The 18,116-nt window shown below is 44.9% G+C and overlaps 2 protein-coding genes and 2 long non-coding RNA genes across 7 annotated transcripts in view; 3 read left to right on the top strand and 1 right to left on the bottom strand.

Annotated features, from left to right (window-relative positions):
• The first annotated feature begins 310 nt into the window (after positions 1–310).
• On the top strand, positions 311–1,282 carry LOC140000152 (uncharacterized). The gene is made up of 2 exons (XR_011805431.1): positions 311–838; positions 926–1,282. It is a non-coding gene; the product is annotated as an uncharacterized lncRNA (long non-coding RNA).
• On the bottom strand, positions 1,243–17,667 carry LOC140000150 (protein N-terminal glutamine amidohydrolase-like). Of its 4 annotated transcripts, none has more exons than XM_072029927.1 (6): positions 16,987–17,667; positions 9,139–9,238; positions 8,329–8,379; positions 6,973–7,121; positions 6,502–6,626; positions 1,243–1,544 (listed from the first exon to the last, which is right to left on the bottom strand). In XM_072029927.1, the coding sequence occupies exons 2-6, from the start codon at positions 9,139–9,141 to the stop codon at positions 1,411–1,413; spliced, it is 462 nt and encodes a 153-aa protein (XP_071886028.1). In that variant the 5' UTR covers positions 9,142–9,238; positions 16,987–17,667; the 3' UTR covers positions 1,243–1,410. The 4 variants fall into 4 exon arrangements, with proteins under 4 accessions (XP_071886028.1, XP_071886025.1, XP_071886026.1 ...); XM_072029924.1 differs by lacking the exon at positions 16,987–17,667 and adding an exon at positions 9,426–9,560; XM_072029925.1 differs by lacking the exons at positions 8,329–8,379; positions 16,987–17,667 and adding an exon at positions 9,426–9,560.
• Positions 9,888–18,116, top strand: part of LOC140000148 (ATPase family AAA domain-containing protein 2-like) — a 15,675-nt gene continuing 7,446 nt past the window's right edge. The window contains exons 1-6 of the mRNA XM_072029922.1: positions 9,888–10,022; positions 13,845–13,959; positions 14,396–14,501; positions 15,307–15,429; positions 15,658–15,760; positions 15,981–16,096. Of these exons, the coding sequence (XP_071886023.1) occupies positions 9,897–10,022; positions 13,845–13,959; positions 14,396–14,501; positions 15,307–15,429; positions 15,658–15,760; positions 15,981–16,096 (689 nt within the window). The 5' untranslated portion in view covers positions 9,888–9,896. The remainder of the gene's footprint in view (positions 10,023–13,844; positions 13,960–14,395; positions 14,502–15,306; positions 15,430–15,657; positions 15,761–15,980; positions 16,097–18,116) is intronic.
• LOC140000151 (uncharacterized) lies at positions 10,732–12,106 on the top strand. Its single transcript, XR_011805430.1, has 2 exons — positions 10,732–10,862; positions 10,959–12,106. It is a non-coding gene; the product is annotated as an uncharacterized lncRNA (long non-coding RNA).

Here is an 18,116-nt window from a genome sequence, read left to right as displayed (position 1 = left end):
TCCATACATCGATTAGTTTGACATCCTCAAGTGCCACGCACCCATTTCAGTAGGAATTACAAACGCTGGTTCGATCCAAAAGCTTGGTTTGAAGGCCTTGGCACGCTCCTCGATGCCCTCAGGGGCTCAGGCTGACAAGGGCAACACGAAACCCGGTGCCCCAACCCTGTGAGACACAGATCACCTCTGCGCCGCTGTGGGATGATTTGTTTTGAGCTGTAACAGCTCCTGGCACACCGTGCCAGCAGGGAACTGGCCGCACGCTTGCTGCGTGCTGACTGCTCTCTCTGCTGGCCAACTGAAAAATTTTATTTCCACGAGACAGGCCTGCAGAAATGCATCAACCGAGAAAATGCATGTCAGAAAAATAGAGCTTTTTTTTTTCCCCTAAAGTCCCAAACAGGCACATAAAAGAGGTTGAATTGAATAAATGATATTCTTAACAAAAAGGAAGCAGCAGAGGAGAAAGAGGCAGGACAGACATGGGTCTTCTGTCCCATCCCAGCTCACTGCATCCATAGTTTGGTGGAAGCGAGAGGACCGACCCATGGGACAGGGTGACCCCAGCGTGGATGTCAGGCCGTCAAGGCCTTGCCCTAACATTTTCAGTAGCAAACGTTGTAGTGTTGGGTTACTGGAGAATTTCCAGTGACCACCAGCACAGAGAAGCCAGGAGAGAGTGGGACTGTGAGGAACTTTTTTCTGTTTGTTCAATGCCTAATTCAAGGGTGACCGAGTCCAAAAAGCCACCACACGGGGACTCTCAGCACATAAATACTGTAATAGGAATGGACTACAGAAAGTCAGGACTTCTCTGTGGGAAAGGACAAGCTAAAGAGTGAGTAAAGAGAAAAAGGAACGTTTCTTCATGCTGATTTTTAACTTCTACATTCTGAATAATGGTTGTCTCTGTTCTCCTTAACAGCCTTGATCCTGAAATTAGACCAAACGTGGCAAATTCTCCTATCTGAGCCTCACTAAAGGGAGCGTGCCAAGGATTTCAGCCACCAGGAACCAGCTCAGTAGTTTAATCAAGGAGCAAACTCATGTCTGGAGGGATGACAACCTGATGTTCTACAGCTCAATGGCTCTGTTGAGTGACGCCCAGGTGCTGGGTTTATGTGGCGAGGTTTTGGTAGTGGGGGGAGCTGCAAGGGTGGCCTCTGTTTACAACAGAGCAACACGTTTATGGTGGGATGTCAACCTCTGATCTGATTTATTAAAAAAAAAAGAAGTTGACTCTTTTGTAATAAAAATAAAAGACTTTATTCAGTTCAGTGTACCCTGGGTACTGTATTTGCCCAAACGCTTATTCCATATAAAGAAATGTAAACCATTCATAAATACAATGTAAGAGCAGCAAAACAAATCAAACCACCTGCAACCTGCAGCAGAAAGAGCTTCTTTACTTCACTGTGCTTTCACGGAGCAGCTGAGATGAGTCTGTCTGCCAAACTGGCGCACAAAGTCCGATAAGGGCAGCACTGAGCCCCAGCCCACTCTGGGATTCATACCGATGAAATCATCCAAGTTCATCTTGGAATCTAAAACAAGAGCAGAGAAGTGAAATGTCAGAGTTCCCGATTCAGCTTCTGTAGCACATACAGCTACCATGAAAATCCCAAGAAAAACCGTTTGAAAGTATAACTCAGAGCAGCTCACAGCACACTTGCTGAGCAGCAGTCCAACAGCTCTGCAGACCATACAGAGCCACCAGAACCAAATTCCATAGAAATGGAATTTGCTCCAGCTGCAAAAAGCCTGTGTAATTAGGCTCACCATTACAGATAGTGTAAGCGAGGAAGGGAAGACAACGTTTGGGAATCCCATACCCAGCAGTCCCAGCCAACACGCAGCCCCTGCAGCCCTCTTGTTTGCACCATATCTACACCGCAGCACAGCTTTGGGATTTTCTGAGCCCCAGCTCTCAGCACCTGCAAGGTCTGGCCCCTAACTTGACCTTTTCCTTGTCAGCCCCTTTGGGTACTGAACATCAAAAACTCTCTCAACCACAGTCCCACTGCTGCCACAAGTGCCAGCACTAGGCCACTTTCTACTTGACTACGTGGGGATTTAAAATAGCACAAGCCCAGCAATTTTCTGTTGGAACTCCAGAACAACCAGCAGAGGATAACAGTTCCAGCATGCAGGTAGCCTGGTAAGCTTGTTTTCCAATCCCCAGCTTGTCTTTTCCTCTCAGATGCTTTTATTTTACAATTAATGTGATTACTCATGTAGTTTAAGATCTGAAAGATAAACAAGTCCCTGCTTTATGTGCACTGAGCATAGCAGAAGAATAATTTAATTAAAATGTTCTGCGAATGGTGAAGAAGCCCAAGGGGGATTGTTCCAGCAGAGTCACAACCAAAGCAGCTGCTGTTAGCAACTTGGGAACTGCTGTCACACTGTCTGTAGGAAGGGAAACAGTCTCTGACAGTCAGGAGGGTGGTGGCAGGGCATAACACAGTGCATCAGGAGTTTAATGAGAGCAAAACCTGTTGTAACAGGCAAGCAAGAAGAAGAAACAAGCTTCACCGTCCCGCGAAGAGCAGATGGTCTAAAGACCAGTCAGTAGGTGGCACTAAAGCAGTATGAGAGCCATGTAACTGCCTGTAGTGCTCTCCCATCTCCTTTGGTTCAGGAGACAGAAGTCCCCCTTTGTCATCCTTGTTATTCACGTGTCACATCTAAAGGCTGTGCACTTATGTGAGACCTTACAGCTTTAGCCAACAGCTCCGCAAAAACAGACCACCACAAAAGCCTTTTTCTGAAGCAGATAAAAAGTGGCAAAAAATAATAATGAAAAATCTCCTGTTTATTTTTAAGATTTACAACACGCTCACAGTCCTCCTCTGATGCTGTAGGTGTTACACTAGTCTGCATTTGGGCACGCACAGAGCTAAGGCTTCCTCTTTGCCCAAACTCACTTTGTTTACAGTCCGTGAGACCTACCTGGTGCATTCCGAGATCCGTGCACGTTTTCATTTCTTTTTTGATCAAGTCTGACACTTTTGCCCTGAGCAGGGACAAAACAAAAACACCATCCGATAGTGCACAGCCTAACAGCCACGATACCTGTGGCATCTGCCAACAGGAGTTTTTGGAGTAATTCCAACCTCCAAAGGGGGTGTTGCTGTAACAATATATGGATGATCTTCTATTGTTAGGACAGGAGAAAACAGCTGTGAAGGAAGGCACTAACAAGCTATTTGAATTTCTGGGAAAACAGGGCTTGAAAGGATTGGAAAATAAATTAAAATTCATAGAAAAAGAGAAGTCAAATAGTTAGGGCATCTAGTGGCTGAGGGGGAACGAAGAATAAATCCAGAGAGGATTCAGTGAGGAAACAGGGGAGGTGATCAGGCATCGGGTAATAGCGAATAAAAGGTTATGGTTTGTTTACTGAAATGCGCTCCTGATTGACAGGCCGCATGCCATTGCACTCGCAAATAAAATAACTTCACAGAAGATCCTGTCTGAAGAAAATTATTTGAGGTGTTTCTCACAACAGTTTTATTTTCAAATGGGAATCAGGTTATAGCACGCATGAGCTGCTTAGATCTGTATCAGTCCTTCTTTCCTTCTGCTAGGATCCTGCCATTACCTTGTGGAGAAGGTACAGAAGGGAACTGCAGCCACCTGCCTGCCCTGTCTAGCAGCTGCCCGTTACAGAAACGCATCACACACGGCACCCACACAGTTCCTCAGCTGCCCTACCTGCATTCTTCAGAAATAAACCCCCAGAATTCATGGCTTCTAGGGATTTCAGTAGTAATAAAAAGAACAAAAAGCCTTTACACATCCATTCTGCCTGTGTGCTGCCAAACACCTGGGGAGAACTGAAAATCAAAGTGAGGCTTTTCAGCGTTAGGAGCTGGTGCTACCAGTTGTATCGAAGCAGTAAGACCTGAGTAACTGCAGGGTGCAAGCTGGATTTTACACAGGCTTGCAGCAAGGAGGGCTGATCTCATCGGGACTTAAACCATGCAGAATCAAACCTCATTCATTTGTAGGAGGAAGACTTAAAAGAAAACCCCAGGCTGGGCTAGCCAGCTCCAGAATGGTGAATCCACACCTCAAAACAGATCTTGTTTAGTTTTATTTAAAAAAGCAGGATGAGCACCTGCAGCAGAGGAACAGAGGCCAGAGCACTGCCAACACAAGACTTACTCCAACACAAGAATTATTCCTTTTGAGTTAGTATTAGGAAAAAAAAATGCTTCACTGGTTCCTGATAGTTTATTGGTTGAATTCCAACAGGAATTTCACAGTCCTTTAACACTTCCTGGTAAACTTCATAAAAAGGCATCACTGGTCCCAGTGCCTTGTCCCAGCACCACAGTGGGTATTTACATTACCCTATTTGGCCTACATTTGACTTAAATGCTACAGAATTTCCTTGCCCAAAGTGCTCTATTTGGGCTCAGCAGCTGCTCTGCCCTGAAGAGGCAATATTTCAGTATCAAGAACAAAACCTCCAATCTTTTTAAGTTTACTAAAAGCTTTAAACCCCCACTGGATAAGTGAAGCAGGGTGTGTTGAGTGTAACTAACATCCTTTAAGACGCAGCAGCACCAGAGCGCTGATTTTCTTTAAATACCCTAAGTTCACAAGCTCATTTCTTTTTAACAGTACAATGCTCATATACATTAAAAAAAAATATATGTATTTATGCTATTTTTCAGTCTTCAAGCATTTGTTTAGCATCAAAGACAGACCAAATAGATGTAATATGAGTCCTTGTAACTGATAAGCTTTTGTAGTCATCTTCTCAAGAGCTTATAACTCTGGCTTCTCTAAATGACAGCAATATAACCTCAAGGAGTAATGTAATGCTCTGATCTCACAAATAAATTGGCACTAAAGCCATATACGTGATCAATTCCGCCAGCTGTTAAATTACAGTCACCTCTAACACCAGCAGCGAGCAATTTAATCTTCCACAAACACAAATTAGCATGGAAAAGAGAGTACTCTAAGTGGGGAGGAAGCAATTATCCATAAAGGCATTTGGCGTGGATGAACATCAATGTCCCAGGCTGTTTTACACTAACCAAAGGTCAGCCACCTGGCTTCCTATCAAGTTTGAAATCAGGTGCTTTATGCCTGATAAGACTGTGCATACATTGAAGCACACACCATTACGAGGTGCCTCAGGTGAGGAAAGGAAAAACAAAATCAAAGCCTGAGAAACTTGCACTGAGCGAAAGGCAGTGTGAACGAGATGTCCTAGACCTGACAGAGTCTCCTCCTGTTCTGACCCCAATCCCAGAGCTACCCAGTCAGCGATCCTCCACCTTGGGTGGGCGCAGGGTAAGCAGTCACCGTCCCCTGCAACACCCAGGTGACTGCCCAGACAAGAGCACATCACCACAGGTGCACTCAGAGCCTTCCAGGTGGCTGGCAACAGGACAAGAAGCAAAGCACTCGAGTGGGAACACAGGAAACTCTGGTTGCATACTGGAATTGTATTGAATTCATGCCTGGGATCAAATATTGGAACACTGTGCCCAGAGAGGTGGTGCAATGGCCGTCCCTGGAGTTGTTCCAGGCTAGACCAGACAGAGTCTTAAAGCCCCTCAGTCTAATTGCACCGGCTTTGAGCAGGGTCTGGACTGGATGACTTGGGGATGCTCCTCCCAGCCTGGCAAGGTACAGGCTAAGGAATGAAGTATGGGAGCAATCAAAGTCTCTGCATCTTTAGCTACCTACCAACATCCCAAGGATGACCTGGGGGCTGGCTGAGACAGGTGTTTCATAGCCTGGAATTTCTAAAAATGCTTCACAAGGCTGTACCTGTGCTCCCGCCCCCACTCATAACTCATTTATACCCAAGTGAAACGCCAAACTTTCTTAGAAAGCAACACAAAAACTGTGAATTAACTTGCCTGTAGCTTAAAACCACAATAAACTTGGCTCTAGACACAAGACATGTTCCTTTGACCCCACCTTCTCTAACAGAAATATATGGTAGCATTGTATTATTAAAAAAGCAGCAAAACCAAACGTGCACAGCATCAACAAACTCCACCAAAACAAAACTTCACCACACTTCTCTCCATCTGGGAAGAAAAGGAGAGAATAAGCACATGGCAAACATTAGCCAGCTTGGCAAACACCTGGTTCGAGTAAGCTGAAACGCCGTGTGATAAAAAAAAGTGGGGTAATCACCGTGTTAAAAATTCCCTTTCCAACCCTAGGCAGGTTGCTTGGCCTCTGTTTCAGCTCCCCACTGCAACATTTCATACCTCTTACTCTCTGCTCAGTTTCTGAAGACCAGCAGTTCGTGTTTGATAACAGCAGTGGCAGCTGCCAGGAAGCACGCTACACTTTACATGTTCGGAAAAGGCAAGCACTGCAGAGCCCCATTTTGTCCCCACACACTGTGCTGGCTGGATACGCTTCCAAAGCACATGTCCAAAAGCACATTTATTTATTGCACCCACCTCTGACTGAATCATTCAACTCTGTTAAAAGGAAAAAGGAGTCCTGCCAGCTCACCTGCTGTTTCAATGCAGGGGTACGAGGGAGGAGGTTTCTGCCATTTCCCATCTGCATCTTTCATGTGAGATCTGTCCGAAGCAAACGTCTCCAGGTACAGATCTGCTCGTATCATCCGGATTTTCCTGAACAACAATGCACAATTGTATCAAGAGATATATGTACATAACGCTGCATTAGCCACTCTGGAGAAGAGCCCTTTCTTCCTCCCAGGGAGCCTTAGCTTAGTTAAATACTCCACTCAGAAACACTGGGCTAAGCTGCTGGGCTGTTAAGAATAAACATCAGCAAGGAAAGGCTTTTGATGATTAAACAACAGCAATTAAAGAGCTTTAGAAAAATAATGCAGTGCATTGAGTTTCTTGGAGTATAACAGAAGACTTCTATCAGTATATATCCACAGAGACAACTTCAACTTGGACTTCATGAAATAAAATTCATGCTCTTCATCTTTATTTTTTTTGTCCTCACCTGTGAAATTCAGGATGAAGGCTGTCATCCAGCCTGAAGGCCTCCGTGCTGTACCCGTCAAAAGGACAGGGGAATGGCAGCTCTGTGTCAAGATCATAAATGAAGTTCTGCTCCCCACTGGAGACACGAAGTAGGATAACGTGGTAGTCCTGGGAAGAACGGTAATTGTCAGGAGTTAAACAGTTGTTAACCAGAAACCGGCACAGGGAGTAGAAAAAAAGCCTCCTGGAAGCTGAGGCTACAGCTTCTCTTCTTTAGAGACTGCTTTCTGATGCTCGGGTATCACGCCTGTGATGTTCCAGCACCAGGAGAGACGTTTCCTAATGCCTGCCTCAGCCCTCGTGCCTTTTGGTAAGCCTTGCTATTCTCCCCATTACTTGTAGCCTTCTTTGATATCAGCCTGGGCAGCTAACCTGAAGAGTACGCTAGTCCTCATACCACATCTTTGATTCCTTAACATGTAGGAAACACGGGTATGGCAGGGGGTTGGAGAAACTCCAGTTATTATTTTCAGTGTTAGTTACTTACATTCATTGCAGTTTTCCAAAAAGTAAATTGAAGATAGTTGTTGTTAACTCCTATTCCTTCTCAGATCATCCCGATAACACTTGGACCTCTTTTTAAACCAAGCCTTTTGTACAATATAAACACACTGATAATTTTCCAGAAAATGATTCTGTAAGGACAGAATTTCAGAAATTCATAGATTTTTTTTTTTTAAAACAGAATTTCTGAAACAAATTGCCATGCAAAATTTATTTTTTCCCTCCCATACAGTATAACCATAACTACACATCTTTAAAAGGAATTCTGTAGTGGCAACTACTGAACTACATTAAATTAAATGACACGCCAAAAACTCTGGAAGAGCTTACATACAAGCTGGCACCTGAAGACATGTATTGCTCACGTTTTTCCATCCCATGTCAGACCTATATGGATATTTTCACCCGTCAGCTTGTTACAAGACATCTATTTAACATCCTACAAAGCTGGCAGGCGCCAACAAAACCAGACAGTAATTTTCACAGAACTGTTGTGCACTCTTACCGATGCTAACTAAGCTTTGTCACCTGGTGGTTTTATGGGCCATCTCACTGCTATTTCCCTGTGAACAATAAAAGGGTTGCATTTAGGCTGCTGTAGAAGAATAATAAATACTAATACAGAACTACAGGACGGCTGAGGTCGGAAGGGACCTCTGGCACATACAGAGTGCTTCCTGATGCTCAGGGGGGACATAAACCTAAATTCATTCCAGCAGAGGTATCTAACACTACCCACATCTGATCCTGCAGACCTCAGCTGCAGAGGCACGCACTTAAATACTGACAAAGAAAGAACAGAGGGCCTTACCCAGACAACAGGCTCATCTCCATGCCCTGACTTCTGTTTCCAGAGCGGGACCTGAAAGTTAAGCAATTTGGCATAAACCACTCCTGACTTACAGAGATTAGTTTCACGTTGGGTAAGTTCTTTGCTAAACTCTGCATTTCATCAGCTTGTATCAGTGCTGCTGTCAGAAAGCTTGCTCCAGTTTTTATCTTTCAGAAACATTAAACTGGGCGCTATTCTGGACCATATAATGTAATATTCCCCCTAACCTGATGGATGACAGGGAAAAATCATCCCACAGCCCTTAGGGACACCGTGATTCCTTCTTCCCACAATCCAAGCGTGTCAGGTAAGGACATTCATAGAAACATTCAGGTTGGAAGAGACCTTTAAGATCATCTAGCCCAACCTTTAACCTTTAATTAAGATTGATCTGTTGTTTTAGGGCAACTTCTTTTAAGCTTGGAAAGAATGCCATGAACCTTTTGTTCCCCTGAGGGTATCCTTATCCTTGGGGCTTCCAGAGGAGAGAGCAGGGCTCTCTTCTGGTGCAGCAGGTCGAGCTGTTTCCTTTTACTGTTTCTCAGGTTCTGGTGTTGCCTTGATGTCTTGAGCAAATACTGCGTGGGGTCTGGAGGCCAGAAACAAATGAAATTCTTCATGCTCCCAGGTGCTGCTGCCTGCGTGCCTCTCAGCTGCTGCAGGGGGGCCTGGGGCCAAGACTCACCTACCCCAGGCTGTACTTAAAAGGCCTGGGGTAGTTAAAGCGCCTCCCACCTCCCCCCGCCTCTGGTTTACCACCCCCACGGAGCGCACAACTCACCCACTCACCATCCTCCTCTCGTTGGAGATGAAAACCGCGTAGAACTCCTCCACAGGGCGCTCCCCCCGACTCCTGATGTAGTCGCACAGCTTCCACACGTTTTCCTCACTGCAAAACACAACCGTCGACGGCACCGTTTTCTTTTCAATCCCCTTTTCACCTTCACTTCCAGCAACCCAAACCGGGCCGGGAAGGTTTCCCTGCGGGGTTTTTAGCTCCGTTTTCAACTCCCCCCCTCAGCGTGCCGCCAGCCTCCAGTCAGGCGCCGGCCGCCATTTTCAGGCGCCTCCCTTACCAGTAGCAGCCGGTGTAGGCGCAGGCGGCTCGGGGAGGCACCGCCGGCCGGTACCGGTCCTCATCCAGCTCCGCCATGCTCCGGGGGCAGATTTCCCGTGCTGGGGAACGGGGCCGGGCTCCTGAGGGAGCCGCCTGAGGGCGGGCGCGGAGCCCGTGAGGAGGCGGTGCCCGCCTGAGGGGGCGGCACGCGCCGCTTCCCGCCCGCCAAAAGGCTCAAACGGTGCTGCGCCTCCCGCCTGTAACCCTCCGCCGGCAAAGATTTAAAAAATACTTCCAAAAAAAAAAAAAAAATTAAAAGAGCGGGCGAGGGCCGGCCCTCAGTGAGGGCCGGAAGAGGGAGCCGCGCCGAGGAGGGAAGAAAGGGGGGAGGAGGGGGATGGAGGGCTCCGTGTGAGGCGGAGGGATCCGCAGCGGGCCGCGGGGCCGCCTCAGTGGGCGCCGCGCCTCCGGGAGGCCCTGCGGCGCCGCCATGGTGGTGCTGAGGCGCAGCGCCGGCAGCCGCCGGCGGTCCCTGGCTGCCATGGACTCGAGCTCCGAGTTCCTCTCGCTGCAGCCCGGCGGCAGGAGGACGAGCAGGCAGAGAGCAGCCCCGGCCGTGAGTTCCCGCGGGGTTCCCTCCGAGCGAGCCCGGGCGGGGAGCTTTGGGGGGGGGTTCGTTCACCAGCCCCCCACCCCCTCAGGCGGCCCCGCGGGCAGGTGCACGCGGGGGGTGCTGAGGGGGCTCGGAGAGCAAGGCTAAAAATCAGGGTTAATTAGTGCTGAAGTAAAAAAACCGTTAGTTAGGGGGTGTAATGTGGTTACGACTTCCCTTAAGGGGTTGATGGTGTTAGGGAAAGCCCGAATTTGCTCTTAGGGACGATTCGTGTGTCTGGTATTTCATCCACACCTTTCCAGCTCCGTCTTGCTGCTCCCATCCCCGCTCAGCATCACCTGAAGGAATTGGCTGCTGTACACACAGCTAGCTAGAGCTCAAGCTCTGCTCTTCCCAAAGGCAGAGCAGAACCACCTCAAAGCACCTCCCAGCTCTCAGGGCGAGCCCCGCCTCCGAGCGATGCTTTCAGCTCTCCGTGCCGCCGAGCTCAGCGTTCTCGGCTCTTTGGGTTCAGGCTGGGGTTTTGTTTTGCTCTTTCTCTTCCCCCTTCTCATTTCAAGTCTACTGAACTAAGCAGGAAGCAGCCCTTGGGGTGTCGTCTCTTTGCAAGCAGGCGCTGGAGGCTGCTTCAGTATCTCCACTTTGCCGTTGCAGTGTGCATGAGAAGCGGTTGTCAAAGCCTGCAAGGACTTGAGCTGCCCGTGGCACGTGAGGGAAGGCTGTGCAAAGTCAGGCAGGGCAAACAGCTGGCCCGCTTTCCTTGTGGGAGCAGGAATGAGGAAGTTAAATGTAAAGTTTTCACTGAAGCGAAAGCAGAATCCTTCTCATGAAACAGGTTGTAAGGTGTGTTTGGTTTGGTTTCTTTCTTTGTGTTTTTTCACCTCTTTGCAGAACTTTCCCATGCTTCAAGGCACAGAGTCACTCCTGTTTCGTTTGTAGGACCGCCAGCCTTTGCTGGAGCACTCATATAGCAGAGACATGTAGAAGTGCCCTAGATGACAGAGATGGCGATCCTGCTCCTAGCTGCTTGTTCACATCCTAATGTCTCTTCCCTGACTTTCTGGTGCGCAAAGACTCGGCAATAGCAGCTTTTGCAGTTTTCCCGATACCAGCAAGCCATTTACCTGCGTATTTCATCCATCTAGATTAAGGAGCATGCAGCAGAAAGTCTCAGGTAAACCGGAGTCTGATGGCTTCGTCTTCTCCCAAGTTTCCAGTCCCAAGGAGTCCTGTGGCAGACCGTAAGCGGCGGCTGTCCCTCTGGAGGCTGTTTGTCTGCAGCTTTACAACCCCGCTGTGATTCCTCAGGCCGAACAAGGTCGTTTTGTTGTGACCTGTACTTGACACCCGTGTGCTCCAGAGTTCCCTTTTTGTTTGGGGAAAGTGGGAAGTGGCCCTTTTCTCTGCTGAGCCTTCCTGAGTCATCTGCGTAGGGACTTGACACCAGAGCTCCTAGCCTAAACACACTTACCTGTTTGGCTGGCACTTGAGCATCTGCTTGCTTCCTTAGAGACACCCAACAGCTAACTTCTTAGAAGCAATTGTTGATCACTTCCCATAGTAGGAGGAAAATAACTTTCAAACTACTACAAAATTCCTTCCTGCAGTTTCCTTGCTCTGGTTTAGCCACTTGCTTCTGCTGAATTTCACTTCTTGAGTGTGTTTTTTCAGCCTTGTGTGACTGATACGAGCCAGTTCTGCCCTGCTGGCAGCCTGCTGCAGGTAACGTAGTGCTTCTCAGTGTCTGCTGTCTCACTGACTTGGGATGCTTTTGTAGGAGCCAGAGGATGGTCAGGGTTCCTGGTCCATTGTTCCTGGCTGTGCCCTTGTTTGAGACAAGGTGAAGATAAAAGAAGAGCTGATAAAGAATAACACGAGTACACGGCACTGTGCTTGTTGCAGAGAAGTCATCAAAGAAATGCATAACTATGTGTACAGAGGTCTCCTGAGTTATTCCACTCTTTCCTTTCTTAAGCCTCCCGGAGGAAAAACATTAAACATCACTGTGGCAGACCAGGCTGGTCTCATCAAGCTTTAGGTCTTGTTTCATCTCTGCTGGGTCTGGGGAATAAAAAATGTCTTCAAGAGTTGTTTCAGATGCCTGGATTCAAACTTGTGCTAGGGCAAGCATCTCGTGAGGCCCCTTTCTATCAGCACGGAGAACAGGAGGGAGAAAAGCATTCTCCCACGTGCCCTTACCAGTGCCCTCCTCTAACTTCTTCATGCCTTTGCTGTTACCTTGAGCAAACACTAACTAAGCTCTTAGTAAAGTTAGTGCCGGGAAGCAGAAAAATCTTGTCTATTTTCTGACTTTGGAGTGAAATTTCATTTGATGTACTCTTGCTGGAACTTCATTTTGTAAACAGAACGACCCCCCAATCAAGGATATCACAGCTTCCCTCCCGTACTAAAAATGATAGTACTCACCCTTGTAGGAGCAGCAATGTGAAGAAGGTCAAGGGCAGTAAGAAGGGTTCAAAGCTTTGATATAACAAGCCTTACACTTTTTTTTGACAGAGCTCCTAATAAGCATCTTTAGCAAGGTCTGGAGATGGGAGAAAAACTCGAACTAGATTTTAATTCTAGGATGTATAATGTCAAGCTTGACTGTTCCTCTGAACAGTCAATTGAATTTAAATTTTTTAATTTAATTAGTTTAGTTTTTTTAATTTAAATTCAATTGAATTCAAAGTTTTGAATTTAAATTCCAATTCAATTTAAAGGTTTTTTTTGTTGTTGTTTTTCACGAAACACTAAGTTTATGTGAAAGGTTTTGCTGCAATATCTTTTTGCCAAGGATATTAAGCTTAAGTTATCCACAAGAAAATGGTGGGGAGAGGGAAGCTTTAGTTTTGAAAGTTTTTTTTTGTTTGTTTGTTTTTTTCCTCCAGGTTTTTCTTGAGCACAGGGTTTCTTGAGAAAGGGTTAGTGGAGCAATAAAGCAAAGAAATTCATGCTTTTGTGATAGAAGTGTTGGAACACCAAGGACTGGAGATGGTAGTGATCACAAACTCATTTACTGATCGCTCAGTTTTCCGTGTGCTGTCTGTATACCCCATGGCACCTACCTTGCGTTCAGAAAGCAATGCAACCTTTGGGGTTAAAAAATAAAAACCAAAGAGGGCGGTGCTTTCCAAGAAAAAAAGATAAGTCCTTTTGGCAAACAGGTAGGTGAACGGAGTATGTACGTTCCTTCCTCGGTGTCCTGCTGTTAACGTGAGAGGATATTCACCAGAACCCAGTAGATAATTGCACTCTGGTTTTTGTGTTTTTTACCATCTTTCATGAAACAACTTCAGGTTACTTGACAGAAGCTAATGGCCTAAGCTTATGTGCATTTGGCATTGTTTTCTCATTGGTGAGCTTCAAGCCTGTGTCTGGCCCATTATTGCTCACAGAATTTGTGGCAGAGCTAGACTTGGACTTAGATTACTGTGCTTAGTCTTAGCACTACAGATTATTAAAACCCTTTCCATTAAACACTTTCTCAAACTAAGAAGTGACTTTCTGAAATAGCTGTTTTCAGAAGATCTGCATCTTAGCTAAGCAATATGACAGAATTTTGCCTGTTGTTAAACACTGAGGCTGACGACAAGTCCATCAGCAGTTTCAGAGAGGACAGACAATGTCTAGATGCATGCTCATCTGCTAGGATTTGTGATTTCTGAAACGTGACTTGCATAAATTCATCTTAAGGTTTTGCAGGATCCACTGTGTCATTAAAATAATGATAATAATAAAACTTACAGGCATCTGTGTAATGCATTTTGGATTTCATATAATTTGCAAAAGTACTTAACGATTCGGTGTCATTTTGTGGTACAGTACAAACAGCAAGAGGAAGTGAGAACAAAGAAAATGACGGTGAAGATGTTCCAAGGCGTTACAACCTTCGACGGAGGAAACCTGTTGACCGCTACCAAGCTCCTATGGAAAGCAGGTTGAACGCACAGTTTCTCTTAAAACCTTATTTCTTGCACATAAGTGAGATAATTTTTTTCAATGCAAATACATGTGTTTGCGCACACAGTTCTGTTTCAGTTCTGTACCTTCATTCTGCACATGAACTTCGCTGTTTTTATCAGACACGTGTGTCCTGTGCCCATTATATTTCTTTGCTGTTTGGCCTACTTAGTGCTATGTATCCTTGATATAACAGTAATTAATCACACTTAATAGTCTTGCTCTTGTGATTTTCAGTTCACCTTTAAAAAGGGCGTAGTTTTCCACTTGTACCATGCACTGATGAAAAGCAAAAACGGTTAAAAATTCTTCTGGAATTAGGGATGAGTGAAACACGTGGCATTTTCTTTATCTTTTGATATCCTCCTCTCTTAAATGTATCTGTATCATTATTCTAAATTCTTTCCTTTCAGTAAGACAAAGAGATCGAGAGAGGACTAACTCGGGCCAGCCCTGTTCTGTCAGACAGAAAGAGTCACTTGAAAATGCTGGGTCACAAAAATGTAGAAGACGTGCCAGGTTGGTGTATGGCTAGTGATAGCTCTTACTTATCCGTAGAGCTGTCAGTCTCCTTACTGCATAATGCTTCAAAGGGTTTTCAGTTTAGTGGTAATTACAGAGTAAGTTTATGATCGGTACTTTGGTAGTCTGAGGATAGAGAGGAAAGAAATATTTGGAGGGCAGGAGGTGGATACTTTTAAGTTGGTTTCTTTTTTAAATCCAATATTTGTGGGTCGCTGATAAGATGATTATGGAGGTAGTGTCTGAGTTTCTGTAACTGAAATTCTTTGGTTCTGGAACTGAAGCCAGAATCCCCCCTTAAAAATCTTAGTCACACTATTTAATCTTGAAGGATACAAATTATTTTCTTAAAACCAAAAATAATTTTATTCGATTTAGAGGGAGAGGCTTTATGGAAGTTTTGTTGGATTAAAAAAAAAAAAAAGTTATCACTCAAATACTGACTCTAGTTTCTGTTTGGAATCAACTAATGTTTCTATATGAAGTTAACCTTAAACAATAAAAGATCTAAATGAAATCATAAATTGCCTTAGTAATGATAAAGGCTTTTTGGATTCTGTAAGCAGTTAGTGCGTAGAGAATGCTGTTGATTGCCAGATATTTTGTTGAGCATTCTTGAAAGCAGACAGTTGTCACGAGGAAAATCATGTCATGGCCTTTGAAATCAGATTGCTAAGGAGTACAATGGACTGGAAAATAGATCTCAGAGTAAATTTTGAGATAGAATTCCCTTAATTTTTGGTGTTACTTAGTATCTGCTCTATTTTCTTTTTAACTTTCTGGTTTATATGCTTGCTTGCAGACAGAGACATGCAGATGACATCAGTGATTCTACACCCTCTTGCTCATCTCCCTTGCTTAGCACATGTGATACGGAGGAGAGTGGTGAGAGCAGTGAGGACAGCGAGAGCACATCTCCAAGAAGGTTGCTGTCATTAGAGAATAGGGGAGGGATGAATCTCCTTCAAATGAATATTTAGCCATGTTTAAGTTTATCTAAATTTAACTGTGTGAGTTTATGTCAATTAGTTAGGTCTTCTATATATTAATTAATGTTTTCTACATTTGCTTGGCATTATTATGAAAAACAAAAATCTTCGAGTTGCATCTTAAAGAAAAAGAAGCCCTATAACTTCTCCTTAATTCAAATCAGGACTTTTCGAGTGAAACTTCAGAAACAGGACCTAAAGAGAGTTCAGAGGGATCAAAAGAAAGTTGGAGGAAGTCAGGGAGATGCAATGCAAATAGATAGTGCGGTAAGTCTTAAACTAATCATCGTGTCAGCGAGTGTTTCCAGGGATTATGAAAGATCTCAGTGTGCCATCTACAACTACCTTTGTTGATGGTTTTCTCTAAAGCAACTTCAAAAGTTGCCCAGAATGTTTCCGTTGTGCTGAGATAATTTCTGATGAAACCTTGATCTAGGTTGCTGCTTTCTTTAACATACAAACTCTGTTGTGTTGAATTTCTCTTTAGATTGGATTTGAGAACGTGGGTGGTCTTTCCGAACACATCGCAGCTTTGAAAGAGATGGTGATTTTTCCCCTCCTGTATCCAGAAGTTTTTCAGCGGTTCAATATTCAGTCCCCCAGGTAACTCATTAAAGTGATAAATCGTAAGTCAGCTGTTTTCAGGAGAAAGTTCAATTCAGGCATCAATATGCTTCCATGCTTCAACATTTTGGCAGCGGTGAACGTTTGTTTTAGTAGTGGCAAAAAGTGGTTTCTTAAAAATGGATAGAATCCAGAATATTTGTAGGTTAAAAATATAAGCAACGTCTTAAAATTTTAAGTTTTACCGTCTGGTGTCTTTAAAAAGTTGGGTTAGTTGGGTTGGAGTGGTTTTGTTCTCAGTTTTATGTACAAGTCAGTGTCGCGTTAAAGGGGTGTAGCTGATTAACCGTCACGGGCCCGTTTGAATTCAGAGTACTGAACCAGTCGGACATTCACCAAAACTGGGGGTCCGTTCGGACAATCACCAAAAACGTAATAACCGCCTGGGGGTCCACTCAGACATTCACCAAAAACGTATTAACCACCTGGGGGTCCGTTCAGACATTCACCAACAATGCATTAACCGTCTGGGGGTCTGGTTAGATTCAGAACACTGAATTATCACGGATAATCACCCTCACCCAAGTCGCATTAATGAAAGCTATCACAATGCAATCAAGTATGGTTTATTACAGCAACAGAATATCAGGTTCTTTTGGATTGCCGGCGATAGTGACTGTCTGCAAAAGCAAGCTAATATGCATGAAATACACAGGCGTTATAGGTGTTATAGATGTGACAGGTGTTATAGGTGTTGCAGATGTTATAGGTGTTATAGGTGTTACAGATGTTATAGATGTTATAGATGGTATAGATGTTACAGGTGTTACAGGTGTTATAGGTGTTATGGGTGCACAGCCTAGAAATAAACGCGTTGAAAGGATCAAAGACTCTATATAGAGATTTATAAGCAAATATTCAGATCTCACCCAAAGGCGTCCCAATGGGGGGGGAAGAGAGGTTCAGCCCGTCGACTGATCCCAGGAGTCAGGAGGTCCTAAGGATGCTGTATGTCCTCGGGATGGTATCTCCCCTGACGATGGTATCTTCCCTCACATCCCCTCTCTCTTGGGCCAATTTATATTATTTTCTATCTTTTAGGTGGAGCTTGAGTGGCTCTAGTCAAGCATATCTTAGTTATGATTGGTGTAAAGTTTTCCCGTCTCCGTTTAAAGTAATAGGCTCCGAGAAATTCAGAGCGCATGCTCAGTGAGGGGTGGTCGCACCTTGGAGGCGGGTAGCTTTTGGGATGGAGGTGTGTTTTGGTATTATAATGATATTATAATGAGCAAAAAGTACACTAGGGTACAGCATTTGTCAAAACATGACAGGTCTTTGGCTTAGGGTGGCAAAAAGTGCTGCTTTGTGCACAAGAACAATCGAGGTCCCACCTGATCACAGAGCCTAGCCGTGGTGTCTCCACTCCACTCCACGCTCCGTGGTGTTCCTTAGAGCTAGCACACCAAGTTTCCCCAGCGCGATAGCATCTAAGGTTGGGAGCCTAGGGAACACTCAGATAATGCAGTTATGCCCTACCCTGAAAGCCTCTTCAAAGCTGTACCTTTTCCTTAAAAACGTGAATGTTAGTTTTATTTTCCTAGTTACTTCAGGCATTTACACCACAGTCAGCTTGATTAGTTTGTAGGCAAGAAGGGATTATCTAGTGGAAGTCAATTGTAATATGTTGCCTGGAAGCCCAATTGTTTTTCCTGCCTACTTTTGTTTTCTTTTTTTTTTTTCCCTCTGAGTGCTAAGGCATCTCTTTTCCTTCCGGCTTTAGGCTTCCTCACGTGCCATCAGCAATAGATGGTCTGAGAGACCAAACCCAGTAACTTAATGCTTTTGAGAGGAGCATTAAATGCTTTACTATCAGATTCTGCATATTATGAAAGCAAGAATATGCAGTTTATCACTGAAGAATGAAGTGGTGATTCACCATTCAGCCCATTCTCAGATTCTGTGCTGAAGTTTGCCTGTTTGGCTCCGGTTTGCTGTGATCAAACTGTTTGTCAGCAGTTTTGGAAGTGTCCTTCTGGGACAGTATGCTCTCTTTTGAAGG

Source organism: Anas platyrhynchos, chromosome 33 (genome assembly GCF_047663525.1).
Source record: "Anas platyrhynchos isolate ZD024472 breed Pekin duck chromosome 33, IASCAAS_PekinDuck_T2T, whole genome shotgun sequence".
Classification (NCBI taxonomy): Eukaryota; Metazoa; Chordata; class Aves; order Anseriformes; family Anatidae; genus Anas; species Anas platyrhynchos.
Note: the sequence above shows the minus strand (reverse complement) of the source record. Positions and strands in the feature narration are given on the sequence as shown.

What these genes read in the sequence shown, in the direction of transcription:
- LOC140000150 (XM_072029924.1), bottom strand. Translation starts at nt 9,502, where the DNA reads ATGGCGGAGCTGGATGAGGACCGGTACCGGCCGGCGGTGCCTCCCCGA. An exon ending in GAGATGAGCCTGTTGTCTGG is followed by an intron (nt 7,122 to 8,328) that starts GTAAGGCCCTCT and finishes CGTTCTTCCCAG; the next exon opens with GACTACCACGTTATCCTACT. An exon ending in CCCCTGCATTGAAACAGCAG is followed by an intron (nt 1,545 to 6,501) that starts GTGAGCTGGCAG and finishes CTCTTGTTTTAG; the next exon opens with ATTCCAAGATGAACTTGGAT.